This window comes from Cygnus atratus, chromosome 2, assembly GCF_013377495.2.
Source record: "Cygnus atratus isolate AKBS03 ecotype Queensland, Australia chromosome 2, CAtr_DNAZoo_HiC_assembly, whole genome shotgun sequence".
In the NCBI taxonomy this organism is placed as follows: domain Eukaryota; kingdom Metazoa; phylum Chordata; class Aves; order Anseriformes; family Anatidae; genus Cygnus; species Cygnus atratus.
In genome coordinates, this window is record NC_066363.1 from 85,594,457 (window position 1) to 85,619,593 (window position 25,137).

The 25,137-nt window shown below is 37.2% G+C and overlaps 1 protein-coding gene across 4 annotated transcripts in view; it reads right to left on the bottom strand.

Moving 5' to 3' along the window:
- ADCY2 (adenylate cyclase 2) overlaps window positions 1-25,137 on the bottom strand; it is a 216,387-nt gene that overhangs the window by 67,946 nt on the left and 123,304 nt on the right. For all 4 annotated transcript variants that reach the window (XM_035552763.2, XM_035552764.2, XM_035552766.2 and 1 more), the window contains exons 5-12: window positions 16,718-16,866; window positions 15,622-15,733; window positions 14,494-14,621; window positions 8,349-8,507; window positions 7,854-7,986; window positions 7,349-7,525; window positions 5,942-5,985; window positions 3,317-3,397 (exon numbers count right to left, since the gene is read on the bottom strand). In XM_035552763.2, coding sequence (XP_035408656.1) covers window positions 3,317-3,397; window positions 5,942-5,985; window positions 7,349-7,525; window positions 7,854-7,986; window positions 8,349-8,507; window positions 14,494-14,621; window positions 15,622-15,733; window positions 16,718-16,866 — 983 coding nt within the window. The remainder of the gene's footprint in view (window positions 1-3,316; window positions 3,398-5,941; window positions 5,986-7,348; window positions 7,526-7,853; window positions 7,987-8,348; window positions 8,508-14,493; window positions 14,622-15,621; window positions 15,734-16,717; window positions 16,867-25,137) is intronic.

The following is a 25,137-nucleotide window of genomic DNA, read 5'->3' on the forward strand; positions in this document are numbered from 1 at the left end:
AAGCTGTAGTAACTCCATATTTTAGCCCTGGAACTTCAATTTTTCATGTGGAAGGTGGCCCTGAGGTCATAGCTGTGTCCTGTAATGCTTCTGTGAAAAAAGCCAATATTTGACCATCTGACTTTTGAAAAATCTCAATTTCACAAACACTCAGCAACTATTTCTCACTTCACTAGAAAAAGTTTTCAGGATCTTTCACATTCAGCGAACATGTTCCACCTTTTCTCAATCCGTCTCGCAGCCAGACTTCAAATATGCCATTTCTAAAGGGACTGAGGGACTGCATGCTCAGTTTCCTATCACCAGTACTCTCAGCTGTCTTTATAGAAGGCACCAGAAATGAAAGAAGAAAACCCATCTATCCATACTGACAAACTTTTGTCTATAGCAGAATCTCCAGGAACCATGAAGAAAGAAGAAGAAATATGACATCTACCACAGAAGGGTGAGCAAGACTCAGAGAAAAGGCTCTGTGGGATTAAAAGCAAATAAGTAGGCAAAGGAACAGCCAGAATTGAGGGAAAGCAGGAGAGCCAACAGAAGGATTCAGTAAGTACTGAGAGGTCTGAGATGAGGGACGGTGCAGTACAGACAAATGGAAGTGGAGAATAAGCATAGGAGACACAAAGCTTTTTGGCATAGAGACAAGCGCTGCAAAATTCTGCCTACTGCCTGACTCCCTGATGAGCATAAATGCTACCAAAGTATCTGCAAGGATGTGGGGATATGCCACCTGGGAAGCTAAACATCAAATTTGTTTTCAGATTCTTTTGCAGGTCAAGGATCAACAGAGACAGACGCCTGACTTCCACCTGTATCCACAGGGGCACCTGGTTAGGTCCTTGTCTGGCAGACAATGTGTGTGCAGATCACAGCAGCCATCGTGACTTAGACAAAAAATAGAGAATGTGTCTCTTTAACAAAGTAATCTATTTATCAAATAGCAAAATAACTTTCATTCTTCTACCTTTAGGAATATATTTAGATTCCTGTCTCTCCACCACTCGTTCTGCAAAAATCTCCTAACCACCAAGGTGGCATAACTAGGGCTACTCAACCCTTCCTGTGCAGGATGTGCACTTCACAGCCAGGAACACCATGTTCAAGGTGCTGTGAAAAGAAACACTGGAGAAATGTGATGTTACACCCTTATGGCTAAGGCACTCAGCTGACAGAGAGAAGCTGAGTATATATATCTTCAGTACTAACCGTTTAACAACTGGGCAAGCAATGTCCAAAGACCCACATATTATGACCATTCACTTGTGACCAGTTACTTTTTCCAGAGGGCAAAGAACCATGATGGGGATGAAAGAGTCAGACCTTGCTGATAGCCCAGGATCAAAGAAACAATGGCTCTGTACTATGAATGTTTTAAAATTAGTTTATGTATTTTCCTAATTAAAAATAAAAAAGCAAGATTAAAAGAATAGTAATTTTAATATCATATTTTATGTGCTATAATGTTTTTTCTTCTTTCAGCCACAGACCCATTTGCTATACAATCCAAACTTTACACTTAAAAACATAAAAATACCAGTTGCCTCACAGATTTTCTTGAATGTTTGCTTTTCTGATTTACAAAAAGCAAAAGGTTTAGCTTTACAACCACTCCTTTAGTTTAGTTGATAATAGTATTTTCATTTTACAGCTGAGAAACAAGCACAAAAGCAAAATTACAAAACAACAAAAAAGTGATTAGTTTCATGTCCCAGATATATGATGTTTTTATCTTTTTTTTTCTTTTTTTTTTCTGAGTACTTAGCATTCACAAAGTTAAAATATTATTTAATTAACTTGCTCTTTGGGGAATAAACACTTTTGATTTTATTTTTTTTTTTCATATACCCAATCAAATAATCTAGCTTAAGTGATTCATTCATCAAATTAACAGAGAGGGAGGTAGATAATTCAATTTTGGAAGGTGGCATTCAGCCTCTTCGATCTGTAAGATCATTCCTTACCCATCTGCAGTTCCCCTTGTAATTCACAAAAGAACTGAAACTTTTGCAGCAATTCATTTTATCACACAAACCCTTTTTATCCTTAAGTTTCTCTGAATTTTATGTACTAATTAGGTAAGATACAGATTCTCTGAGATAAGACTGTGATTATAACAGAATCACAGAAGTGTTGAGGTTGGAAGGGACCTCTGGAGGTCATCTGGTCCAGCCCCCCTGCTCAAGCAGTGCCACCCTAGAGAAGGTTGCCCAGGGAATAACTATGGTTTATCTTAACGCATACATACAAGATATTTTACTTTTGACATCAGACCTTCACTTTAAAGCCCAGTTACCAGAGGAAGTGTACCTGAAGACACAGAAAAGCTGCCAAAAGTTGTACAGCTGTTTTAGGCAAGTATAGCATAATCAAAAGGCTTTGCCTATCAGATGACTTTCTGTCTTTCACTGTATTCTTTGTATGACCTATAACTATCAATACCCTTTTCTATAAATAATAACTGAAACATATTTTCCTAACACCAAGTATCTTTTACCGGGACTATCAGATGAAAAAAAAAAAAAAAAGACATATGAACATTTAATAATTAGGTGTATATTCAGCTAATTAGGATTCTGAGTAACAGAAATAGGGAGGAAACATGCATTCATCACAATTATTATCCACATTTTTGAAGAACAATTCCCTTATTTCATCAGACAAAGAAAAGAAACCTGACCATTTATTGTGGACTGTAACTGATTTTTCTCTCAGTCTTATCTATTTGCTAGCAAACATAGAACATCAATACCGCCTCCAGCACTTCCTAGGACGCAGACGCAATACATTCCATGTTGCCTCCCCCAACAATTTCAATATGACATCTAGCACTGCCTTGCCTAAGAAATCAACCAAGCAGTTGAAGCAGAGAGATATTAAACTGAAAGTTTAGGGAAAGTTTCTAATTCTGAGGAGATGTTTCTGTGACAATTGTGAAGCATCAATTTTCACATCACTGATTCTTGAGCCAGCTACTTTTTGTGTCTTAATTTCACCGCTCTCAGATGAGATAATTCAGTAGAGTTACACCTATGAGTGTAGAGATATGTATAGTTACGGAGCCAAAAATCCCTTTGCAATGAAAATCAAGGCAAGACAAAACTCTGGTCACACCACAGTTCATAGGTAACGTGAACCCATTTAGCATAAAGTGTTACTGTACAGCCTATCTTCACAATCTGCAGAGCTTCCTATCCCAGTAGCAGTGTTACCTTTACTGTTTCAGACCACTGTGTGTGCATGGGAAGGCAAATTAGTAAAAACTACACTCTACTACAGATATATGTGAAGGAGACAACAGAGGATACAAACATACTTTTGAGCATTGATTCCATCAATGGCCTGAATCATCCTCTCATTCAGTTCCTCCTCAAACCTTCTTTTCTGTGATTTTGTTCTGAAATGAAAAATGTGGGAATTTACTTTGGAAAATCATTACATTGTTAATAAACATTAAATTTAAAGAATGGAGTGATAACTGTGTAACAGTTCTGTTCAACAATGTTAGCTTCTATAGGCTTCAGAGACACTGAGCCTCATAGCAAGCTCCTGACAAAAACAGCAGAAGCTATACTCTGTGTCCGTCCTCGTTCCTGTCCTGATTCCCCTCCATTTCTCTCTCCCCCCCCCCCCCCCAAAAATAAAAATAAAAATAAAAATCTAGAGAATAAATGTTAGGGAGCACTTTAAACAAGAACAACAACAACAAAACTTATTTAAAAAAAAAAAGACAGTTCAGGGTATTCTGGCTGACGTTATGAATTCATGGAAAACAATAGGAATGTGCTCAAATTCATAAAATATTTCTTGTAGTTATTTTAATATATCTTTGTCAGGGTTGTATGATGAGCAATAATGTGCTTGTGCATTGATGTGCATAATAAGCATTCTCTACAGAAAGCCTGCTAACCCTTCTTTTCTTGGAAATGTTTTTAATAAGAAAAATGACCCCCAAATCTGACATTAGTTTCAACCATATGCCATGTTCCTCTTTTTAGAACTTATAACACAACTGCAATGAAAAAAAGGTCTTTTCTTTTCACTGGACTCAGCATGAACCCAGCAGAGGGTTAGCCTATGCTAACATGTTACTGCAAACATCATCAGTTCTTCCAGCAGCTGTGCTCTGCTTAAAACCATAATATTTTAAATATTGCCAGATTATATTTCTGTGCCTTAAAAACTTAAATCTAGTGTTTACTTAATAACAGTGTTTTATAAGAAGTAAACATTCAGATCTGAAATTTGACTCTTCACTTACCAAAATTTTCTTACCCTACAAATTGAAACCTGTTAAAGGTAGCACAGACCTTCTTCTACATCAAGCTTTTCGGTTATTTCCCAATAACCGATAACCTGTTGCAGGATTCACATTCATAGAGAAACCATACTAGTGTACTTTCAGTAACTTTAAAAAAACACAACTGATTTAATGTCTATTCAGTGCTATACAATTTAGGTAAATAAGTGCTCACAACTTATTTTTCACATATGGACCAATGTGCCTGGAAGGAATAACCAGACAGATGAGGTTACATCATTTAATCATACTTAATTTTCTTGGCAGATCTCTAACAACATAAGAATATAATGTAATGGGGTAAGAGTTGACTGCCACAAATGGAAGCCTACAGTCAGGCTTTTGATATTCTAATAAAACACTGATATTCAAAGTGCTTATTGTTATTTCAGATTTATCCTCTGGGAATGACTAACTAGCATTATCTAAAATCTTAGTTATACACCTCAGTATGCACAGAAGACTCTAGTAATTGTTTCTAGAAACTCCTTCCAACAACATGCTATCAAGACACATGGTAATATTTGTACCTTTTGGATCTATTTTGGAGTGAAATACACTTTTTACGACAAGGCTGACTCAAGTTCTTTTGAGATACTGTCCAAACATAAATGCTGGGTGTTAAAGCCAGAGACTGTGTTTATTAATATCATGCATATTCGGTCAAAATTTCTGGAATTTAGAAATATTTCATGTAATTGCATATCTCCCCAGTAACCTGTGTTTTGTCTAGGAGACACTTACTAAGCAGAGAGATGTGGAAGGAATAGACAGAATTACTTGTCTGCATAACCAAAGACAATAAAAATACCAACTTTTAATGGTTATCTCAAACTACTGTATGGTATTTGTGATGTTTCTTATACTTCTGAGGGAAAGACATTATCAGGTCATTAAAATAAAATTGAACTATTTCACATTCCTGACAGTGCTAGGCTTGTTTTTTAAACAGCAGTCATTCTTCATTTAGAGATTTTGAGTATTTTTAGCGAAAGAGATCAGTTCAGCCCTGTGTCCTTTATTCATTATCTTGCCCTAGTCATTGAAATAACAAACAGGAAAATAAAAACTTAGAGGTAATTTCCAAACATTTTGTGTAGCAGGAGCATATAGGATGACCACAAAATACTTTTTAAATGTTTACTACTGCAAACACACTACAGACTTTAAAACAATCAAGTACAATGCAAATACAAAGCAATTAACAAAATTTACAAAATGTGCCTTTTAGTACATATCTTACATGTTGTAACACAAATTATTAGAAGCCCTTTCCAGCTTCCGTTTTCTTCCCCAATCTATGTCTCCTCTTTGAATTTTCCTGTACATAATTTTCTCCACACTGGAAGAGTAATTGTGTTGTTAGGAGAAATGAACAGTAGGCCACTGACATACTTATACTAATTCAGAACAATGCTATTTGTTAGCAAGAAGTGTATTCATAATTCTTGAGTAAAATATCTGCAAAACCTGTTTCCATAGCCCTTCTATAGCTAAGAGACATGAGTGGAAAAAAATAGTTTGGATGAGAAATGGCCCTCTACCTTTGAACGTATGCCTTACATCTCTATGAATGCATATGGATATACATATATTTATTTATATGGAAATTATATAAGTGATTTTTTAAAATGAATTTACCTTTCTCTGCAACGCTGAAAATGATACTGCCCCATAGGAACATCCTGGAAAAAAAAAAGTAGAAAATACCTATTAACCATGCTATAAAACACTTTGACAACAGAACTAATGCGAATTCACTTTAAAAATAGTGTTGAAAACAGGGTCAAGTAAGGACAAAAGTTTCCAATACAAAAAGTTCTGGCATTAGATTAAAACTCTCTAAAAGAAACATCTAGCCAAAGGTGAAGATGGAGTGATCTGGAAACAAACTGACCTATCGTAATAAACAATAAATTACTAATACAACCACCTGAATCCCAAAATGTTTGTCTTTACTAGAAAGTTACTGCTTCAAAGTCACCACTGTTGTAATATAGCCCAAACTCCTGCCAGCTTCAGCAAAAAAAAAAAAAAACAGTGTTATGTGTTTTTGAACAAACAGACCTGAGTAGCCAAATACAGGCAATGGCCATTATTATTATTGATGAACAACAACAGCCATCACAACCACATTTATTTTGTGATTAATAGTGATGGCTGAGTACTTTCAGTAATGAACATTTCACAATCCACATTGTGATGCACTGCATTTATTGAACAAGATGGGTTAGGTGGCTCAGTCCTATGTTCTCGTATAAAATGGAAACAGAAGTTAAAACCAATGTTGAAAACAATTAGAATTATCTTTACATTTGCACTTTTTAGAAGTAGAATATAATGCAACGTGCAAGCTACAGACTGACTGCGTCATACTGACAGCAATAAGATAGTGTTAGCAAAATTAAAAAGAAACTTTTCCATTCAATGTAAGAGATGTAACATCGCACTATAGCACTGTGAAACTCAGGCCATTAGCTATAGCTTATGATTGGTTAGCGCACCTTCAAAAGGTCAATGTTACAGTGAGTACGCATTTAGTTTCCAGAGAAGTCTTCTTATAAAGTTTACTCCAGATACCACAGGTATATTCTAACTTCATAGTGTTTGCTCCAGGTTTGGCCATGTTCCAAATGTAGTATGTGGCTTAATAGCCATTAAATCTCAGGAAATGTCTCTGCATCAATGGCATCTCTTCCCAAAGGTGTTGTACTCTAGCTTTATGTTCAAAATGGATTTTCACAAGGTGAACAGCAGCCGCTCTACATACTGTGACTGGCACAAGCTTACAGGGCATAACTGTGCACTTTAGTAAGTATGCTTGATTCCTTGTGATTCAGAGATGCACTAATAGCAAGTTATGGTTCCTTAGAGTCCAATCCAAAACTCACAAGCCAATGGAAAAACTCCCAGCAGCATTATAGGGCTTTTGCCCAGTACAAATGCATGAATCTTCCTCTATCAGAAATAACCAGGTATTTAGCAGTGAGCACCTTTTTCCTTTCAAATATTGCTAAATTGTATGAAATGACATAAGTAGGCCCCTACTGTAGTGCTAATTTTGCCGTTTTCAGTGGTCATGCTGTCCCTGTGGTGCAAGTGTGCAAATGGCTTGGCTGCTCCCCAAGATTCCAGGTACCGGGTCATGCGGACAGAAGCTCTCATTTTGGCTCCATCAAGAGTATGTCGAGGTCTAATGTGGTGCTGAGGACTTCGCTTCTCTCCCTGGTTGACAGAGAATAAAAGGTGTTATCACACTTGGTGTTCATTACCTTTTAAAGCACTAATGCTGCATCTGCTACGACTTACCTGCACACTTTAGAACTTAAAAATGGAGACATTCTAAAAACCCGCAACTCTTAATTAGATTTCTGGGAAACATCAGAGACATTTCTGAAGAGTGGGAAAGATTTGCAATGCAAACTTTATGTATTTGGAGGAATTAGTAATAGCTTTGATCACTATATTATGGGACTGAATTATTCAATGAAAGAGATTAGTGGTCCTGCTCACAAATAACTACAATTGACCACAAAGTAGAAGTACTACTAACCTTAGGATTGATTACAAAGTAAGTCTTAACATTGTGCTCTTTCAGATATGGGTCCCTCACATCACCATCCCCATCTTCCACTTTGTATGCTCCATTCAGATGTGCCAAGGTGACTGAAGTGATGTGAACGCGGCTGAAATTATATTTTAAAAGAATGACAGAATCACAAATACTGATCAAAAGTATAATTGGAACCTGATCAACTTTTTTTTTTTTTTACTAGCTTTTAGGTATACTTTTGATGCATACCTTACTTCATTTACAATCTCTAATCTCATTTTCAGAAGTTCTAATGGGCATAAATCTATTCTGTCCACAAAAATACATCTTAAATCACAGGAAATGCTGTGTGCACATTTATTTTTTTTTAAAGACAGAAAGCACTAATTATTTGAGGCTTCTTCATGAGGTTTGATGACCAAAGACATGGTACCTACACATTTCTCCACAGAACAAAAGTCCATGTGTACAAAGGCTAACAGCAAAGCCTCTTACCCTGGGACTCCTCCAGCTTCCATGTGATTTGCCAGAGTGACATCATGCGACCACACGTCATACTGCCACTTCTGTAGCCCAATAACTCCGCAGAGGACGTTCCCAGAGTGCACTCCCACACGCATATTAATATCAACCCCAGTTGCATCTCTCACTTTCCTGTAGTTGAGGAGAAAACCTATGTTAATAACACGGCCTTTGTATTCTTTTATTTTACCAGTCAAATTTACAGTATCAATGGTGGTACCATTTATTTCTTTTTATATATTACCTTTAATATTATCTGTACTTACAAATATTTGTAGAAAACATTAATTACCAAGTCTGAAGTCCCGTTTACACACATGTGAAATTATTTGGTAGGACTGACCTATGTTGTGGACAAGTTCAGTCTTACAGTAGAACCTAGGGAATGTTTTTCTAAAGGCAGTTAGAGAGCTGGAACTACTGTTACAATAACTTCTATCTGAAGAGCCTAATATCTAGGGTAGGGACAGGCTTTCTCCCATCTTTCTTCTCTCAGGTACCATCACTTTCATATGCCTGCTTGCAAATGGCTCTGCTTTGAGAAGAAGGATGAAAAATGCAGTACCTCAGGATACTACACAGGCAGTGGCTCATACAGTTTTGGGGAATATGTGCCCCATACTGACAGTGTCATTCAGGCTGTGGAAAACATGGGCTCAACAACCTTCTACATGCTTGGTGAGCACCCCACCCTATAAACTGTTAAGCAAAAGGTTAGAGGCCACCCTTGCTTTGAAATTTCCAGTGACTTGAGACAGAGCAAAGGTATCTGTTCACCCCAATCCAAATCTCAGAAGAGCCCTACGCATAAGATGGGTATTAACCTTTCCAGAAGAGAGGTACTTCTGAGTCAAAGGTGGGTGACTAAAGTAAAAAACAAAAAACAAACAAACAACAACAAAAAAAAAACCCACATTTTCAGACATGTCATATGGGTACCTACCTATGTATGTACAGAGCTTTCGATTTAATTCATCTGTCTAGGGACTTACACAGTTCAAAGAAAAAGGAAGATCATATTTCTCTGTAACTTAACTAGATTTATGTATTTAAGACTCAACTCATGCTGACCAAATTATAGCCAATAATAAGGAACATGTACATATATGTATCTTGGGAGAATTCAGTGTATTGATGGAAGCAACAACGATAGAATAAGAAACCCAAATGGCTTCTGCATAGGGGTCAAGTTCATAGTTCTAGCAACATCTTCAGTTTCAATTATGACACTCATCAACTCTGTGCCTTCCAAATACAGAACTAAACTGGCCTATTTCTCTTCTATTTTGAAAGGGACAGGCTTAATTTGATATGGTAAATGCTACTTTGAAGCACTACTTCTCAAGCTCTTTTTCTGGAAAATGAAAATAACAGGAGCATGAAGTGTTCTGCTAAACTGTGTTTTGAAGGTATTAAAAAGAAAAGAGAGCACAAGTTTTTTTAATTCCCTCTGTCTCTATCAAGTTTTATAGATATCTCTGCTCACTTTGCCATTTTACACTGCTCTCCTGTAGCTGACACGTTTGAAAGCGAAGTGCTTGTAAATGACCTTTGTAATCAGTCCACAAATGACAAACACAACTTGGAATGAAATATGATGAAATATAAGCTTAACACTCTTCATAAAAAGTGTTTTACAAAACTGGTCAAAGAGGAAGGGGAACATTTATCCTCTAGGAGTGCTTTTCCAAAGGCTGCCCTGCCATATCCAGCAGAGCAAGTCATAAAATCTGTTTACCATACGCTCTCAGGAGTTAAGGAGGGGAGCTTTCAAATTGGTACAACAACCTCATCCAATAGTTTATTTCACTTTCAACTCTCCAAAATTGAACTAATTTCACACTAAGAAATTGAAGACAGACTTGAGAATCTGCAGCAGAGAAATGTCAATTAAAAAGCCTCCAGACAGAGAAGGGGATGGAGTAAGGGCTGAAGGAAAAGAGCACATATATTCATGCGCAAACATATTTTGCCTTGAGAGATGAGCTTTAGCTTTAAAGCACCCAATTTAGGTGGCCAGCTCTCAAATGCATCGTCGGCACCTATTGCTTGGTAAGGTGAGCACTGCACTCCTGGGCAAGCAGGCTGCTGACTATAAGAAACATTGACTGGGTTTGTTCCAAGATAGGACAGAGAAGTAAAGCAATTAATCAACGGTACCATTAACAAGTTTAAATGGAAACAATCAGTAGCCTAGCAAGGCTGAGTTCCTCAAAATGGAGCTACACATCATTATGAAACATGAATGAATAAAGTTTTTTACTTGAGATCATTTGACTTGATATAACTCCTTTTTTTACCTCAGCCAGAGGTAAGAAAGTTCCTCAGAACTGGAACTGGAACTGCAGCTATATTCAGGTGGTAAAATCTATACTGAACTGTTATCTAAACAGCAAACTGCTGTATTTCAGTAGCATGCAATAATGGTTCGGTTTGCACAGAATGATGGAATGTAATAGAAAGTTGTATTTGACAAAAAAGCTATTTTAGATGAATAACTCCAAAATATATTGAGTGATACACTTCCAACAGCAAGAGTACTACTACTTCTAATTTTAGAGGCCACAGAAGTACTTCAGGAGATGATTCCACACAAACATGCAGCAATCACAAAACAAAATATTGAGTGGATTAATAATCAGTATTTTTTATTCACCTGCAGGCTGCAACACTTGACATAATACTTTGAAAGTATTTCAAAACATGGGGTACTCATTCCTCACTTCTTACAGATATGTAAATAGGATTTGATATTCCCAGGCACCAGGCCCACACCCATTGTGAATTCTGACTACAGTAATAAAGTTAGATCAGAATGTGCTATACAACTGAAAGATAATTTTCTAGACTATAAACTTGTTCTTACCAAGGTGGACCTCAACATCCAGTATTAGCAATGAACATGGATATTAACAACCTGGGCAGAACTTCATTTCAAAAATAAATAAATTATGAAGTCATGAATTGTGACAAACTGAAAGATTGTGAGCTCAAGCAAAGCCTTGCTTTGTGATGTGCAAAATTATACTTCTAGATCTTTGGGAAGGGCAATTTAGGGCTTGAGCGTTGCATTGTTTTTCTTTTTGCCTCTAACCTTCCATTTTTTTTCTCCAAAGTAAAAAACAAAACAAAACAAAACAAAACAACAGGTTGACCAGAAACTCTGTGTGAATGGTTTTAGCTCACATCTATCATACAGCCCCTAGATATTTTGAAATGTAAACCAGAAAGCTCTCATTTTCACTGAAAGCCTGGGATAATAAAAGATGTGGTTAAAAACTAAAACAAACAAAAAACAAACAAACTGGGGCATCAGAACTTATGCACAGGCTCTTTTACCTACTGCTCCACCACTGAAGTGATGTCAACTTCAATTTCTAATTTGCTAGAGAAGCAATTAATTTAATTATAATAATGCTGTTCTTTACAGGTTAAAAAAAAAGAAAAAAAAGAGAGAAAGCATCCAGTGAAAACAACTGAGAGAACACCTCAATCTGTAGATTTAATGCTAGCCAAGTAGAAGTACTCAAAGTACCGTAAAAAATAGATTCCTTTGGACACAGTGTAAGGTACAACCATATCTAAATGAAGAAAAATAATTTTAGAAAATGCAGCAACCTGTTGTCTTTTTCCTGTACTGTGGTCATTTTTACAAAACATTCCTAAAGAAAGGAGATCAAAATCATAGTTTAAACAAAATACCACACCTTTTCAGTGAATACCTAAAGGGAAAAGAACCAAATTTCCGTTAATAACATACCCAGTACAGTAATTCCTCTGGATGAAATCACAAGGCCAGACAACTGAAATGAACCAAGTCCTCTTGTGATGATAAATACCCACATATGAGGGTAGTACTTATGGATCTGAGGAATCATTTTTGTATGTCTATTTAGTTAATCACTGAGACAATCTTGATCAATGCAACTTTTCCATCTCATCATGAAGTACATACCACACATATACCTCACAAGTTTTAAAAACAAAGTCCAAACGTTTCAAAAAAACAAATCATAAGGTGACTACCAAATACCCAGACCTCCACATGATATATATTTTTGCAAAGTGAAGGCCACCTAGATATACTGTAATTTTAATCAAAGGCAACCACTTTCCTACAAAAAAGATATTTTTGTCATTAATGATACCTGTTACAAGCAACCATTTACAGTATTTTAGCTCCCAAAAGATAAGAGATTCAGACATTATACAGACATTATACAGAATTATAGACAGTGAATTATCTGACTTTAGGAAAAAAAAAAAAACACAGAGGAGTAAGATTTTTTATTGTCCTTTCCTATTTTTTTTTCTAAGTAAGAAAACAGAATCAAACCCTTGCTTAACAAATAATCTATAATATATGTATCTGAAGTTTCTGAATTGGTAGGTTTAGGACCCTTCAGTATGATGTGCAGTCATCCAAATAAGGTGTAAGTACCTTCATGCTGAAATATGTCCAGCTTCAGTGGCAGAACTCATCAAAGGCAAGTAGCTTACATGAGAATTATTTCTACGCTGCATTGAGAGTTCAGATAGCAGTCAGGTGAGGTGAGATGAAGGGAAGTAAAGCTGTCCTTTTGCATGACTTCTTTGAAGTCCCATCATCTTCAAAACTGCTACAGTTCCCTAAAATCTGTTCCCAATCTACTCCTCAGTAAACAGCTAGAGGATTCCTCAAGTATGTCTTAAGCTGTATCCTCAGATGACTTACAGAGCTGACCCATCAGCTATAACCATTTTTCTTTTTCTACTTTCACAATCACATCAAGCCTCCTGTAATTACTTGAGTTACTTGAAATACGTTGCAACTGCTATTTCAAAAGCAATCATATTATGATTCTCACATACCTTGTTCTGTTTTATGCTTCAAAGACAGAACAAGCACAATGATTATGGGAAAGAAATAAGGGACAAATATAGGAATCCACAAACCCAAAATGTTATTGAAAAGCAAGGAATTCTAAATGGTGCCTTAATGCTCAACTGAAAGAACTTTTACAGAAATTCTTTGCCTAAAAGAATTAAGTAGAGAAAAGTTGAAACTAAATCTAAACCTAGGTCTAATAAGCACATCTTATTGCTTATGTAACAAAATGGAAGCTAGGCCTCTCAACCCAAGGTTTGGCAAGCTGTTAGACATCCTCAGTATGCGTGTTCAGTATCACTCTGCAGGCTAAGGGCTTGAGGCATTTTAACAATATTTCCCCTGTGGAAGAGCAACCACTCCAGACCATCACAATTCGAAACTCAGTAGAAACCAGGAGCTCTGGCCTCTCACAGAGCCATTTGGCTAACAGGTGGGCGGCGGTATCATAACTTTACAAAAAGCAGAGCTTCCCTAGTAAGTGACGTCTATTGGTATATTTACCACCTCGTTATCACAGAATCACAGAACATATCATAGAATCACAGAATGGCTTGGGTTGGAAGGGACTTTAGAGATCATCTAACTCCAACCTCCCTGCCATAGGCAGGGATGCCACCCACTAGATCAGGCTGGCCAAGGCCCCAGAGACCTCCAGAGATTGTCCAGTCCAGCTCCCACTTAAAACAGGGCTACTTAGAGCATGTTGCTCAGGGCTGTACCAACTGGGTTTTACTTATTTTTTCAAGGAAGAAGACTCAACAACGTCTCCAGGAGACCTGTGCCAGTGCTCAGCCACCTGTACAATGAAGAAGAGTTTCCACATGTTCAGAGGGAGCCTCCTATGTTTCAGTTTGTGCCCACTGGCACTCGTCCTGGTACTGGGTTCCACTGAAAAGAGCCTGTCTCCATTTCCTTTATATACTCTCTCTTCAGGTATTTACCTACATTGATACGTTCCTCCTGAGCCTTCTCTTTCTTCTCCAGTCTGAACAGTCCAAGCTCTCTCAGCCTGTTCTCATATGAGTGATGCTCCAGTCCCTTAATCATCTTTGTGGTGTAGTGACAGGATAGCCTGGCATAACCCAGCACCTTAAATCATTTCTTTTTTGAGGCTGAGCCAGACCTTGTAATGAAATGCACCAACTACAGCTGGTCTGAATGTTTCAAACAGCAGCACAGCTACAAGTAGAAAAGACACAGAATTTATCTTGTTGAATATTGTTCATTTAATAAAACCTCAACACTTACTTAATAGCTTCACACATGTCCAATCCCATTTTCACACAATTCTTGGCATGATTTTGAAGAGATATAGGTAGTCCAGAAACACAGTAATAGCAGTCACCTAGGATTTTAATTCTCATACATTCATTTTCCTAGAGGAAAAAGCAAAGTCAGATGATCACTTTCAGCTTGAATTACATAAAGTGAGGGTTACTGTTAAAAGGACTGATTTAAGTGATATTTTCAAAATCATTCTGCTTAAGCATGTTTTGGCAGAGAAAGACTTGGCGTTGCTAAAAAAGAAGCACTGTCAGATAGTTCTGTAGGGATGATTCCTCCATCTGTTATGGTCCTTAATGGACAAAACCAGAAAGTAAGTTCACTCCAAAATATTTATCACACCTTGGTTTAAAGAACTAAGGTGAAGTACCATGTATTCAATCTAAATAAACAGTCTTTTTATTTGACATACATAGTCAAAAGATCTAGCATTCCACATTTACATCTTTGAAGACATACTATTAAGTACTTCCTGAAACTATCAATAAAAATCTTATTTTTATCTTTTACACTCTAAGACAACATAAAAAATATTATTTTTTTAAAGCAATGCCGGACAACAGTTTTTGAATTAATAAAAATCACAGAAAATTGTTGTTTGCCTTAGCACAGCAAACAAACACAGGATAAAGTTTGATGTAAAGTTTATATTTGAATCTTTTATTGAGTAATCAAGAGGCTGTGGTCAGTAATTAAAATTAATTTGATCAACACTGCCTCCCTTGTTGTCCTGTCTCTTAAATGGTTTTCCAAGAAACAGTTCTGGAATGTTTCTGAGTTTCTTAATCCTTATTATTGTCAAAAAGCTATTTAAAGGGCTGTTCACTATCCATTAAGCTTTTTAAGAACTTATCCATAAGAGCTGTTTATATTGGTCCTATCAGAAAGAGCTATCCTGGCTTTCACAGATTGCTTCACTGGCAGAAACACACTGTCACTACAGCCAGATTTTTTCTTCATGTGGTTCAAGACTAATCTTCCTGCCAAAGCCTAAGAAATGCTTCTTCCTGAAGGAAGAGTTTCCAAGATGAACAAACATTTAAAGGTGATGTAGTTATTTAAATTAACAGTAGCAGACCAGTAAAAACCCACCTTTGCAATCTGATCAAACTTGCCAAACAGCTCATTGAGCATGTGCACCAATTCCCCAGGCGAGCAGTCACTGGCCAGGCGAGTGAATCCCACAATATCAGCATACAAGATGCTACAACAGAAACGAAGAGAAACTTCACCTTAGTGTCCTTCCCCAGAACTTGGATATGTGAATCAGCAGCAAAACCTGAATGTAGGCATTCAGGACTTGGCATTACCATGCCCACAGTCAAAATGGCCACTGCTACATGTAGAGCAATAAATACACCTGTATTTATAGGTAAACCTACATTTACCTTTATAGGCATTATAGGTTATATATATTTTCCTTAATAGCTACTACCTTCATAGGCACACCTATATTTGTAGGTATATATAGGTGCTCTATACATATGTGTTATGTTGTATTCAAAAAATAGAAGCCTTTTTTCTACTCACAAATTGATGGAATAATAATGGAAATTATTTCAATAAACTTATTTGTTATCAGAAATTGTTTAACAACTTTTTGTCACTGTAGATTTTTTGTTGATCAAGATTTATCTATCAATAATTTGCATCATGAAAGTCTTTGTTCAGTTGTTGCTCAGACAATTGGATTAAAACTCAATTGTTAGGATAATTCCAACCATGCTTCTATCTACCAAGAAAAATTAACCAATTCATAAAATTAGACTAAGGTAAAAGTGTTTGTGCTTACAACTGAAGATGAACTTCTTCTAATGTCCTGCAATACTTACTTTAAATATATAGTGGCTTCTACTGACATTACTTAAAATCTGACAAATTGCTCTTGTTAAGAAAACTACAAATTCATAATAATATAACTAAGAAATTACAATTTCTACTATTATACACAAAAGCAAAAACAATGTAAACAACATTGTTCTAAACAAACCCCTTTGTATTTTCACCTTTGTTGCTCTTCTGGAACACGGAGTTGTCAGCATTTGATCAAATTAATATATGTTGGATACTGAGCATTAAGTTGTTGAAAAACATACTAAAACACTTATGTTCGTAATTCCTCTCATTACTTGCATTGGTTTGTTTTTGTTTTTTAATATAGTTCATAAGTTTTATTACGGTACAATACCTTACATTGGTGTGCCTTTTGACATACAAGTTGTGGAAGTTGTTTGTGTTTTCCAGCTGGCCTGCCTTGGGACCTTGCAACCTCTGAATGATCTCTGCTTTCATTTCCATGGCAATGTGAGCAGGCAGTAAAGAAAGTAGAAGACGCTCCTAAAATTTAAAATGATATGTCCATAATTTCTTCAAGGAGAATAAAATCAGCATGATAACAATATTGTGCAAGGCATACTTTGTGAAGATGCTACAACAGTTTGATGAGGCTTGCAATCACGCATTTGCCTGGTACGGACTCCAAAATTAATCAGTTCCTTGAAGAACTTGACTGATATTCACACATTTCCAAGTAATATCTAAGTAATATTTTTTCAGATGTATTTTAAATGCTTACATGTAGTTTTAGCAGGTTTAAGACTGAAAAGGAAAAGATAAACTCAGAACACAGAAAATGTTGGTCTTTTGCAGAATTCATTATTTTAATACATATTCTGCCCTTACTTTAATTTGGCATTTGCCAAACCGAAGTTTTCAGAAAACATTCTAAAGCAACAAGGAAATTGGCTACATGCAAAAACAAAACAAAACCCATTTTCCGTATCTTTTCTTGGTATTATACTTAACGGTCTTCTCCTTGAGAAACTCCATTACCTCAGTACATTTTAATTTTGCCCATATTACCTGTGACAGCTTTTCATTGATTACCTACTTAACTGGTAAATAGAACTAACGAGAATAGCTAGAACTCTGAAAAAAAAAATACCTTCTACGTTGATCATACCTCACCTCAAAACTGAACTTTCCATGGAAATTTCCTATTTTCTGGTAGAGCAGTGGGGACAATCTAAGTCTGGTTAAGCATGAAAAACAGACCCTGAACCAATGTGGAAGGAGAAGTCAGCTCTGAAAGCCCATGACAGATTCAGAGAGAGAAACAGCTGTACCAGAAAAGATGACAACCTCTAAAATTTGTGATTTCTGCAAGTGTTATTCACAGTGATGCATTCTCTTTAGTTCATGATATGTAGTTTTGCATTGTTTGCAGTCCTATTCATGAGGGTACCAGCAGTGTAACCATTAATGCAATGCTCTGCCTGGGATAATTATTCCTATTCAGATCTAATGGTCTTGAGCAGATCATGGCATTAACAGTGCTGTAAACTCTCTGATACGTACAGCTTGCTTGGCTATCATCTCATTAACAAGTAATGAAGACTCTCTGTTCCCCAAAGCATTTGTGTACCTCTGAGCACAGCATTAGCATGCACAAGACCTCTGAATCTGGTCCTGCGTACACTGTGTAAAAAACCCTCCTATTTCAATGAATCAAGACAGAATCTTGCTTTGTTGTTAAGCAGTATTGAACCAATCCCCCCCCTCTTTTTTTTTTTTTAACTTTGTTGAAATCTAGAAGTAATCCTGATTCACATGTGTATGGGCTGCTCTTTATTTTGCATACTAAATCATGTCACAAAAACAGTAAGACGAGTCATGAAGTCTGACTAAATGAATGAAGAATGAAATAAAAGGCATACTGTTTTCCTACTGCTATGATCTCAGATTGACACGTTCTAACTAGGAAGAATATCTACAATTGACTTTTTATCAAAATGTTAATGTTCACTTATTCCTTGAACTGAAAGATTTATTTATTATGGTTAGGCAGTTAGGCAGGTACACATCCAAGAGGTCAATGTATTTTCATTTTTAATATAGCCTGGTGGAGTTTTTTTTTTACTAGCTTATAAAGAATGCCTCCAAAACTAATCATTTTTTCCCCATAATGAAAGCCTACTCTTGCAAGTTGCTGTTTATCAAACAGAAAGCGACTGTGCATTTTGTGACTTATGGTACAGGTCAGCACTTGTTAATAAGTATCACTAAACAGGTAACAAAGAGGTGATCTGTCCTAGCTCCAATTTTACTTCACTGTGCTCTGTGCACTGTTGTGACCTAGCCAGTAAATGCAAACTAGATCACTACCTTCCCATGACTCTTATGATTCCAGAAACATGGTGAGGCAGACACTCCACGTCCAGGTTACTCCTAATGTCTTGGAAACCTCAGAGAGGCAGGAAAAAAGTCAAAGAGAAGAGCAACAAAAGTTTTTTAAGAAAGCAATAGAAAAAGGTTTTGTAGGAAGCAGAGTAAAGCCAACTATGAGCTGAAGAAACCTCCTCTAGAATGTCTTCCACTGAAATCTTACCAACATGACCTTATAACTAGTACATGTGATTCATGCATGCAAGGCTATGCCCCCACTATCAGTATTCTCTAGGGTTATGTTTTCCCCTCACCACTCAAATCACTTGTAGCCGAGATCTTTAAGTCCTATCGTTAAAAGACCAAGAGCACAATGGATACAGAATTCAGTATTTTAATACCTGTCAACATCGCAGGGTTAAGCACTACATGCTCCTCTGGACATATCCACCTGGCTGTCTCTAGATGGCTAGCAACTAGTCAAGCTCCCTAGATTTTTTAACAGGATTTTCAGTGGTATCTGTCAAGCTGTGAGTCCCAAATTCTCATGTGCAAGTTGACTTCCTTGTCAGAATTTTACCTGACTTGCACAGATGATTTTGCCAGTCATTTCCAGCTACATATCACTTGCCGAAAGCCTGGTAAACTTTAGGTGCTTGTTTAGCTTGAATTGGCATGTCTGTTATAGCTCATAGAGCTGCATCAACTTTTATAAGGTAGCATTTGCAGCATTTTGCACAATGGAGGTTGTGCTGCTGTTACGCTATAAACAAGCAAAATACCCTCAAATACTTGGAATGGTACATTTTCTTCAGTGCTTATTTCTCAAAGTAAACTCTTCTTGACCCAGGGCAATAGTGCATTATTTGCTTGTTCCTGTTTGTTATGTAAACTACTAATTCTGATTCATTCATTTGTACAAGACTGCATGGCTAATATCAACTCTCCTTTTCACCTATGAATATGTAACTTTTAAGAATTTGCAGTTTTAAAGGTCGAAAAGAAAACAGTCCTCCATCTACTTGGATCTCTTGAATAACATAGACACCAAAAATGTCATCATGGAGAAAAAGAGTTGTTCTGATAGGGTTCGCTACATTAAAATCAGTTTAGCACCTTACTCTCAGTGGAGAGGAACCAACCTTTAAGCAGTTCACAGAATCTAATACTACATTCCTGCAGGGGGCAATTCTCTCTCTCTTTCTCTGTTGTCTATGGAGGGAACCACAGGTACAAATTTTGGTCTTTCTGGAAGAAACGTTCATCTTTGCTGTTGAGCCTTTGATTTTGAAGAAGGCTGCAGAAAAACTATGTATATGTAGATCAACGAAGTGAAATAGGGACATTTTTGTCCCTGTAGCCTCGTACAAGGGTATTTTTTGTACCAGAGTGTCATTTAGGACACTGAATACAGAATTTTACTTTTCGGGTTTTGTTTTCAGATTGCTGTGGCATACATCTAACCATGTATTTAGCAAACTTGACAGACCAGGTCAATAAGTCAGCAGTGAAAGCTCTAGAAGCAATCAGCCTATATGACACTTCAGCTTCACAATGAAGTTTACAAGTAAACAAGGATAAATTATTTTTTTTCAGCTGCCTTTGAAAGGCATCAAGAAATAATCTATAAAAAAGAAGGAATCACGTGATTCATGATCACACAGTGATGAATCAGCCATCTGGCTCACAAAGCCAGAGATCAACAAGGTACTTGTTTGGCAAATTATGGTACTGTTTTCCAATTCCCGTGTATATTCTCTTAAATACACCTACTAGTATAAACAGCTGTAACTTGGTTGTGATTAAAGCTGACTTGACTCCTAACTGGGAAGAAGAGATCATTTTTAACAACCAGGTGATATTATCCCCTTAAATTTACTCGGTTAGTAACCTCCACCACCATTATTACCCTTGCACCGAGACTAATAAATTGAGTTTTATTCATACAAGACACGGAAGGGTATATAATCTTGATTACAAGGGCATTAACAGATGTAGGATTTATCAATTCCTTAGCTGTCTGTTCTACTGCTTGAAAATGTGTTCTATATTTCTTATTTCTAAATCTTGGTCCTGTTACACCTTTCTTAGCTCAAGATTAAAGTGCACACTATTTTTCTTGTAAAGAATTTAAACACTGATCAGATAACTCTATTTCCTTTTTCATCAGGCATACAAACTTAGCTCCATAAATATAAATCTCCTGCCACTACGTACTTTTTACAGTCTCTTCTCTATACCCTATACAACCTTCAAACATTTCTGAAAGCTGATTTGACACAAGTCTTGACGTTACATTCCAGTACACAGACATTCATGCACATACTCTCTTGCCCTATTCCCCTCAATATGTCCACGACTTACACTGCACAGCTCTCCACTGTAACACTGCTAGAGTTCCCTGCCTGCTATGGCTGCAAAATATTTTTCAAAATTGCAGCTTTCCAAATTTCTAGCTAAGACACATACTCATCGTTTTTAGAATGATGACTTTCCAGACACAGGACAAAGGTGCATCTTGACTTGATGAATACAGTTTCTGAAGTTTTCCATATTACTGTATTTTCTATCAAACCAATATTTGACTCTTCTACAAAATGACTGTGATTACTTTTATATATCTCCTAGATCATTAATAAAAAATACATATTAGGTTAAAGGACAAGAACTGGTTCTTGCAGAACACTACGCACATGCCCACCCATTGAACATTTCCATTGACAATTTACAGTTACACCATTCAAAATCCATTAGACGGGGCTCTTTTAACGGGGAGCAGTTTCAGTGTTTTTTAACCAAGATGTCCAGTGTCATTACATCAAAAATCTTGCCGAAATCTACTACTTCTGGGAAGTTATTTAAACCAAACCTGTTCCCCATTAAAAACTGAAAAACACTGTTATGTAACTTGACTTTCTGTAAACTCGAGTACCTCCTATTTATTTACAAATACAGAATCATCGTAGCAGAATCTTTAATTTCAAATTGATTGTTTTTTAATCTTCCTACCTACCTAGCTGCAGTCCATTCCTTTGGTTAGGATAGTGTGGTGGTGTTCTTTTTCTTTCTTTTTTTTTTTTTCCCTTGGAATACTTTTAAAACTGGTCCTGGCCTTGACAAAAACAGACAAGGATTTTTCCCTACTTATCATAGCATTCATAATATTTAACCTTTTTTTTTTTTACGTATCTAATTGCTGCTTTTCCTGTCACTCATGGCTAGTACAGACTTTAAGCCAAAGCTGACATCTTTTCTGATTACAGAATTATGAACTCTATTAATTAACACACTCCTAAAGGGCTCCCCATTGCTAATAACATTCATCTATGTATTTTTTTCTTCCTGTGGAAAAGTTTTTCTCAAATCCCCAAACATTGCATTGTAAGACTTCATGATCCTCTAGGTGAAATTTCAAGGCTAGAGACACCACGAACTAGAAAATTAAAACACATAAGCTGAACGAGAGCACCGTCCCCTTGCTCCTCTCTACTTCACCAGCCAAGGAAAGCAATGTCCCACACAGCTGTTTCTTTGCATAGGACGCACAGCAGGTGCCTGGGAGCAGAAGGCCTTAGCCGCTCTAGCAAGAAGGGAGCCAGGAGCGGAGGGTGCCATCAGGACCAGGCCCTGGCTTGGGGACCGTCCCCATGTCCAGGCGAACACGTCAGGCCGAGGTGGCAGCCGAGGGCCCAGATCACCAGGCCAGTCCATGGTGACAAGACATGCCCATGAGGGAGCCAGGAACGGGTCAGGGCCAGTGTGAGGCCCAGGAAGGGCAGCCAGTCACCTCCTGACAAGCCCACAGCAGCAGGGACAAGGCCACCCCAGCAAGTCGGCCACAGGCCAGGGTCTGGAAGAAGGGACTCATGGCCATGCACAGGCACGGTGATGGTGCAGCCTGGGAGCTTCTCCCCGAGGCCACCAGCAGGAAGGGGCTACCCTCCCTGCACTGACCCCGCACCAGCCCTGGCTTTTGTTAGGAATGGGCGTATTGATTTTCACACTGAATATGCACAATTCTGCATGCTCAACATGCCCAGGTCATTTGCTGCTGAATAGCTCTATGTCTTTGTAGTTAACACCCTTCATCTTCAAATACCCCTGAAGCTATCTGAAAACACTGCTTTCCGCAACAGTTTCAGTGGATGGGTCTGAAACCTCATTTAAATGCAGAGGCTTACCACATATTTGGCAAAGAAAAATTCCTTCAAGGAACTTATGGGATGCTTAATGTTTATGCATAAATTACCATTTGCATATGAACGCTTTCTATGACTAATTTTTCAGATGAGGCTCACTGTACCTTCAGAATACAAGCATATGTGCTGCTCGTTCCAAGTCAGCAAACAGCAAAACAATAGAGTGAAAACAGAACATAAGGACGTACATAGCCACAGCTGCTTAATAAATCGACACGATTTCAAGGTTTGTTTCAGCCTGATCCTGTTAAGTCTTGCTTTAAGGTTTTTATATCTCAGGACCACTGCTGAATGTCCAGAGGGAGCATTCTTCAAATAATGTGTTTGATGGGATTAACATAGTCATTACTATGTCAGTCTTTAATAATGGTAAAGTATTAGGAATCTGGCATAAGCATAGTGCAGCACACACACTGTCTTACTTGAATTCACAGTCACATTTCAGAAAGAAATGCTGTATCTTATACACAATTTCTGTGCAATCCAAGAGGCAAAAAGCCATTGAAAACTCAGAGCAATAGTTACTTTGATTTCTTTGTCACAGGTATATATATATATATCTATATGTATATATGTGTGTGTGTATATATATATGTATACACATACATACCTTTTCACTGTTAAAAAACACTCCAAAACTAACTACTACCTAACACTAAGTTAGTAAATAGGTTTTTATACTAAAGTATGCTCAGCTGTCAACTGCAACTGCGTTTAGAGCCTGAATCAATGCAAAAAAGAGAAGCAAAATGCTTTCTACAGGCACTAGGCCAACCCCTTGATGACCAAGGAATTTTATTCCTTATTTTCATTGTATTCAGTTCTTTCCTCATCAAGTCACTTTCTTAATTTAGGAAGCACATATACTAAATATATATAGTTTTGCTTTCTTAACCTAGTAGGCAAAGGTGATAGTCAAGGAATAGGGTGCACCACATGTTGCACAGGTATATAATTACAAGAACCTTCCACAGTACCTGAGGCTGGCACATTCACATGGGGAAGTTACAAGCATACACAGTGACAGTGGGACAAGCTGAAGTAGCAGCTTAAGATGAATTTGTTACTCCATGAAGTTTATTAGCCTTGGCAGGTCTGTAAGTTTTCAGCTAGAGAGTTCGAATGCTGTGGTGAAAATATCTTTATAAATGGTTGTCAACAACGTATTAATACCAAATATCATTAGACACCCACATTCTCTTTCTTTGCCTTTTCAAATATAATAGCAACAGTTGAAGTATTCAAGCTATACTTCAGTTCTCCCTCCCCTCCACCTTTTAGACAACAAAGCCTTTTAACTCCAAATAAAACTCAATTAACATTTTGATGAGAACAGCTTTATTTTATTTTTAGTTAGAAATTAAAAAAAAAAAAAATATGAAGGTGTCTATGCAGCCATTTCCCCACAGACAGAGGTCTCCTGTTCAGCTGCCCAATTTAAAGTCAAACATTGTTGTTGAAAGCATCAAATCCAAAGCAAAAGTATTTCTGCAGAACAACCTTCCACTTAAGTAACAGGATCATGTTTGAAGTACACCAACAACATAGCTCCTCCACACTCTATTAGGTAGCATGAAACAGGTTGTTTTCACCTCGGACTTTGTAGTCCCAAAGCTGGGACTTCTGACGCTAACGTTTTAGCAGCCTGCTTGCAGAATACCAATTAAGCATGGAAGAATGAATTTTCTTCTGTATTTCACTGGTAATTATCCAATATTTTACCAGATGCCATACGGGCCCCAGACATTTGTGTGATCAAACATAAGTTACCACACAGAAGGATCAAAAACAAGCATCAGTCACCCAACCATGCCTGCTGTGGGCTCATAAACACTTCAAAATGGGTCAGATGAGCAGTCAGAAGTAGGGCCAGATAGCAATGAAAATGAATCAAAAAATCTCAAGTCTTTTCATTGGATTAATCAGGAGCAGAGGTAGATGACAATCAGTTTGGCCCATACAATGGCTTACTTTAAATGCAGGGAAAAGTTAATTCAAGCAAAAATTAATTCAAAAAAAAGTTATTTCATTCAAATACAAATGAAAAGGAAGCCTACATTAAAATCTGTCTGTCCTACTTCTTGTGAAACAGTGATGATAAATTTTACTGATGTAAGCTGTATCTTTTAACACCTTTTTACTGAGCAGCACAGTAAGCGTCACTGTTCATTCAAGGCTCACTTCCTAGCCTTGAGGAACAAAAAGCTGACTCACCCTAAGACGAAACCATAGAAGAGGCAGATCT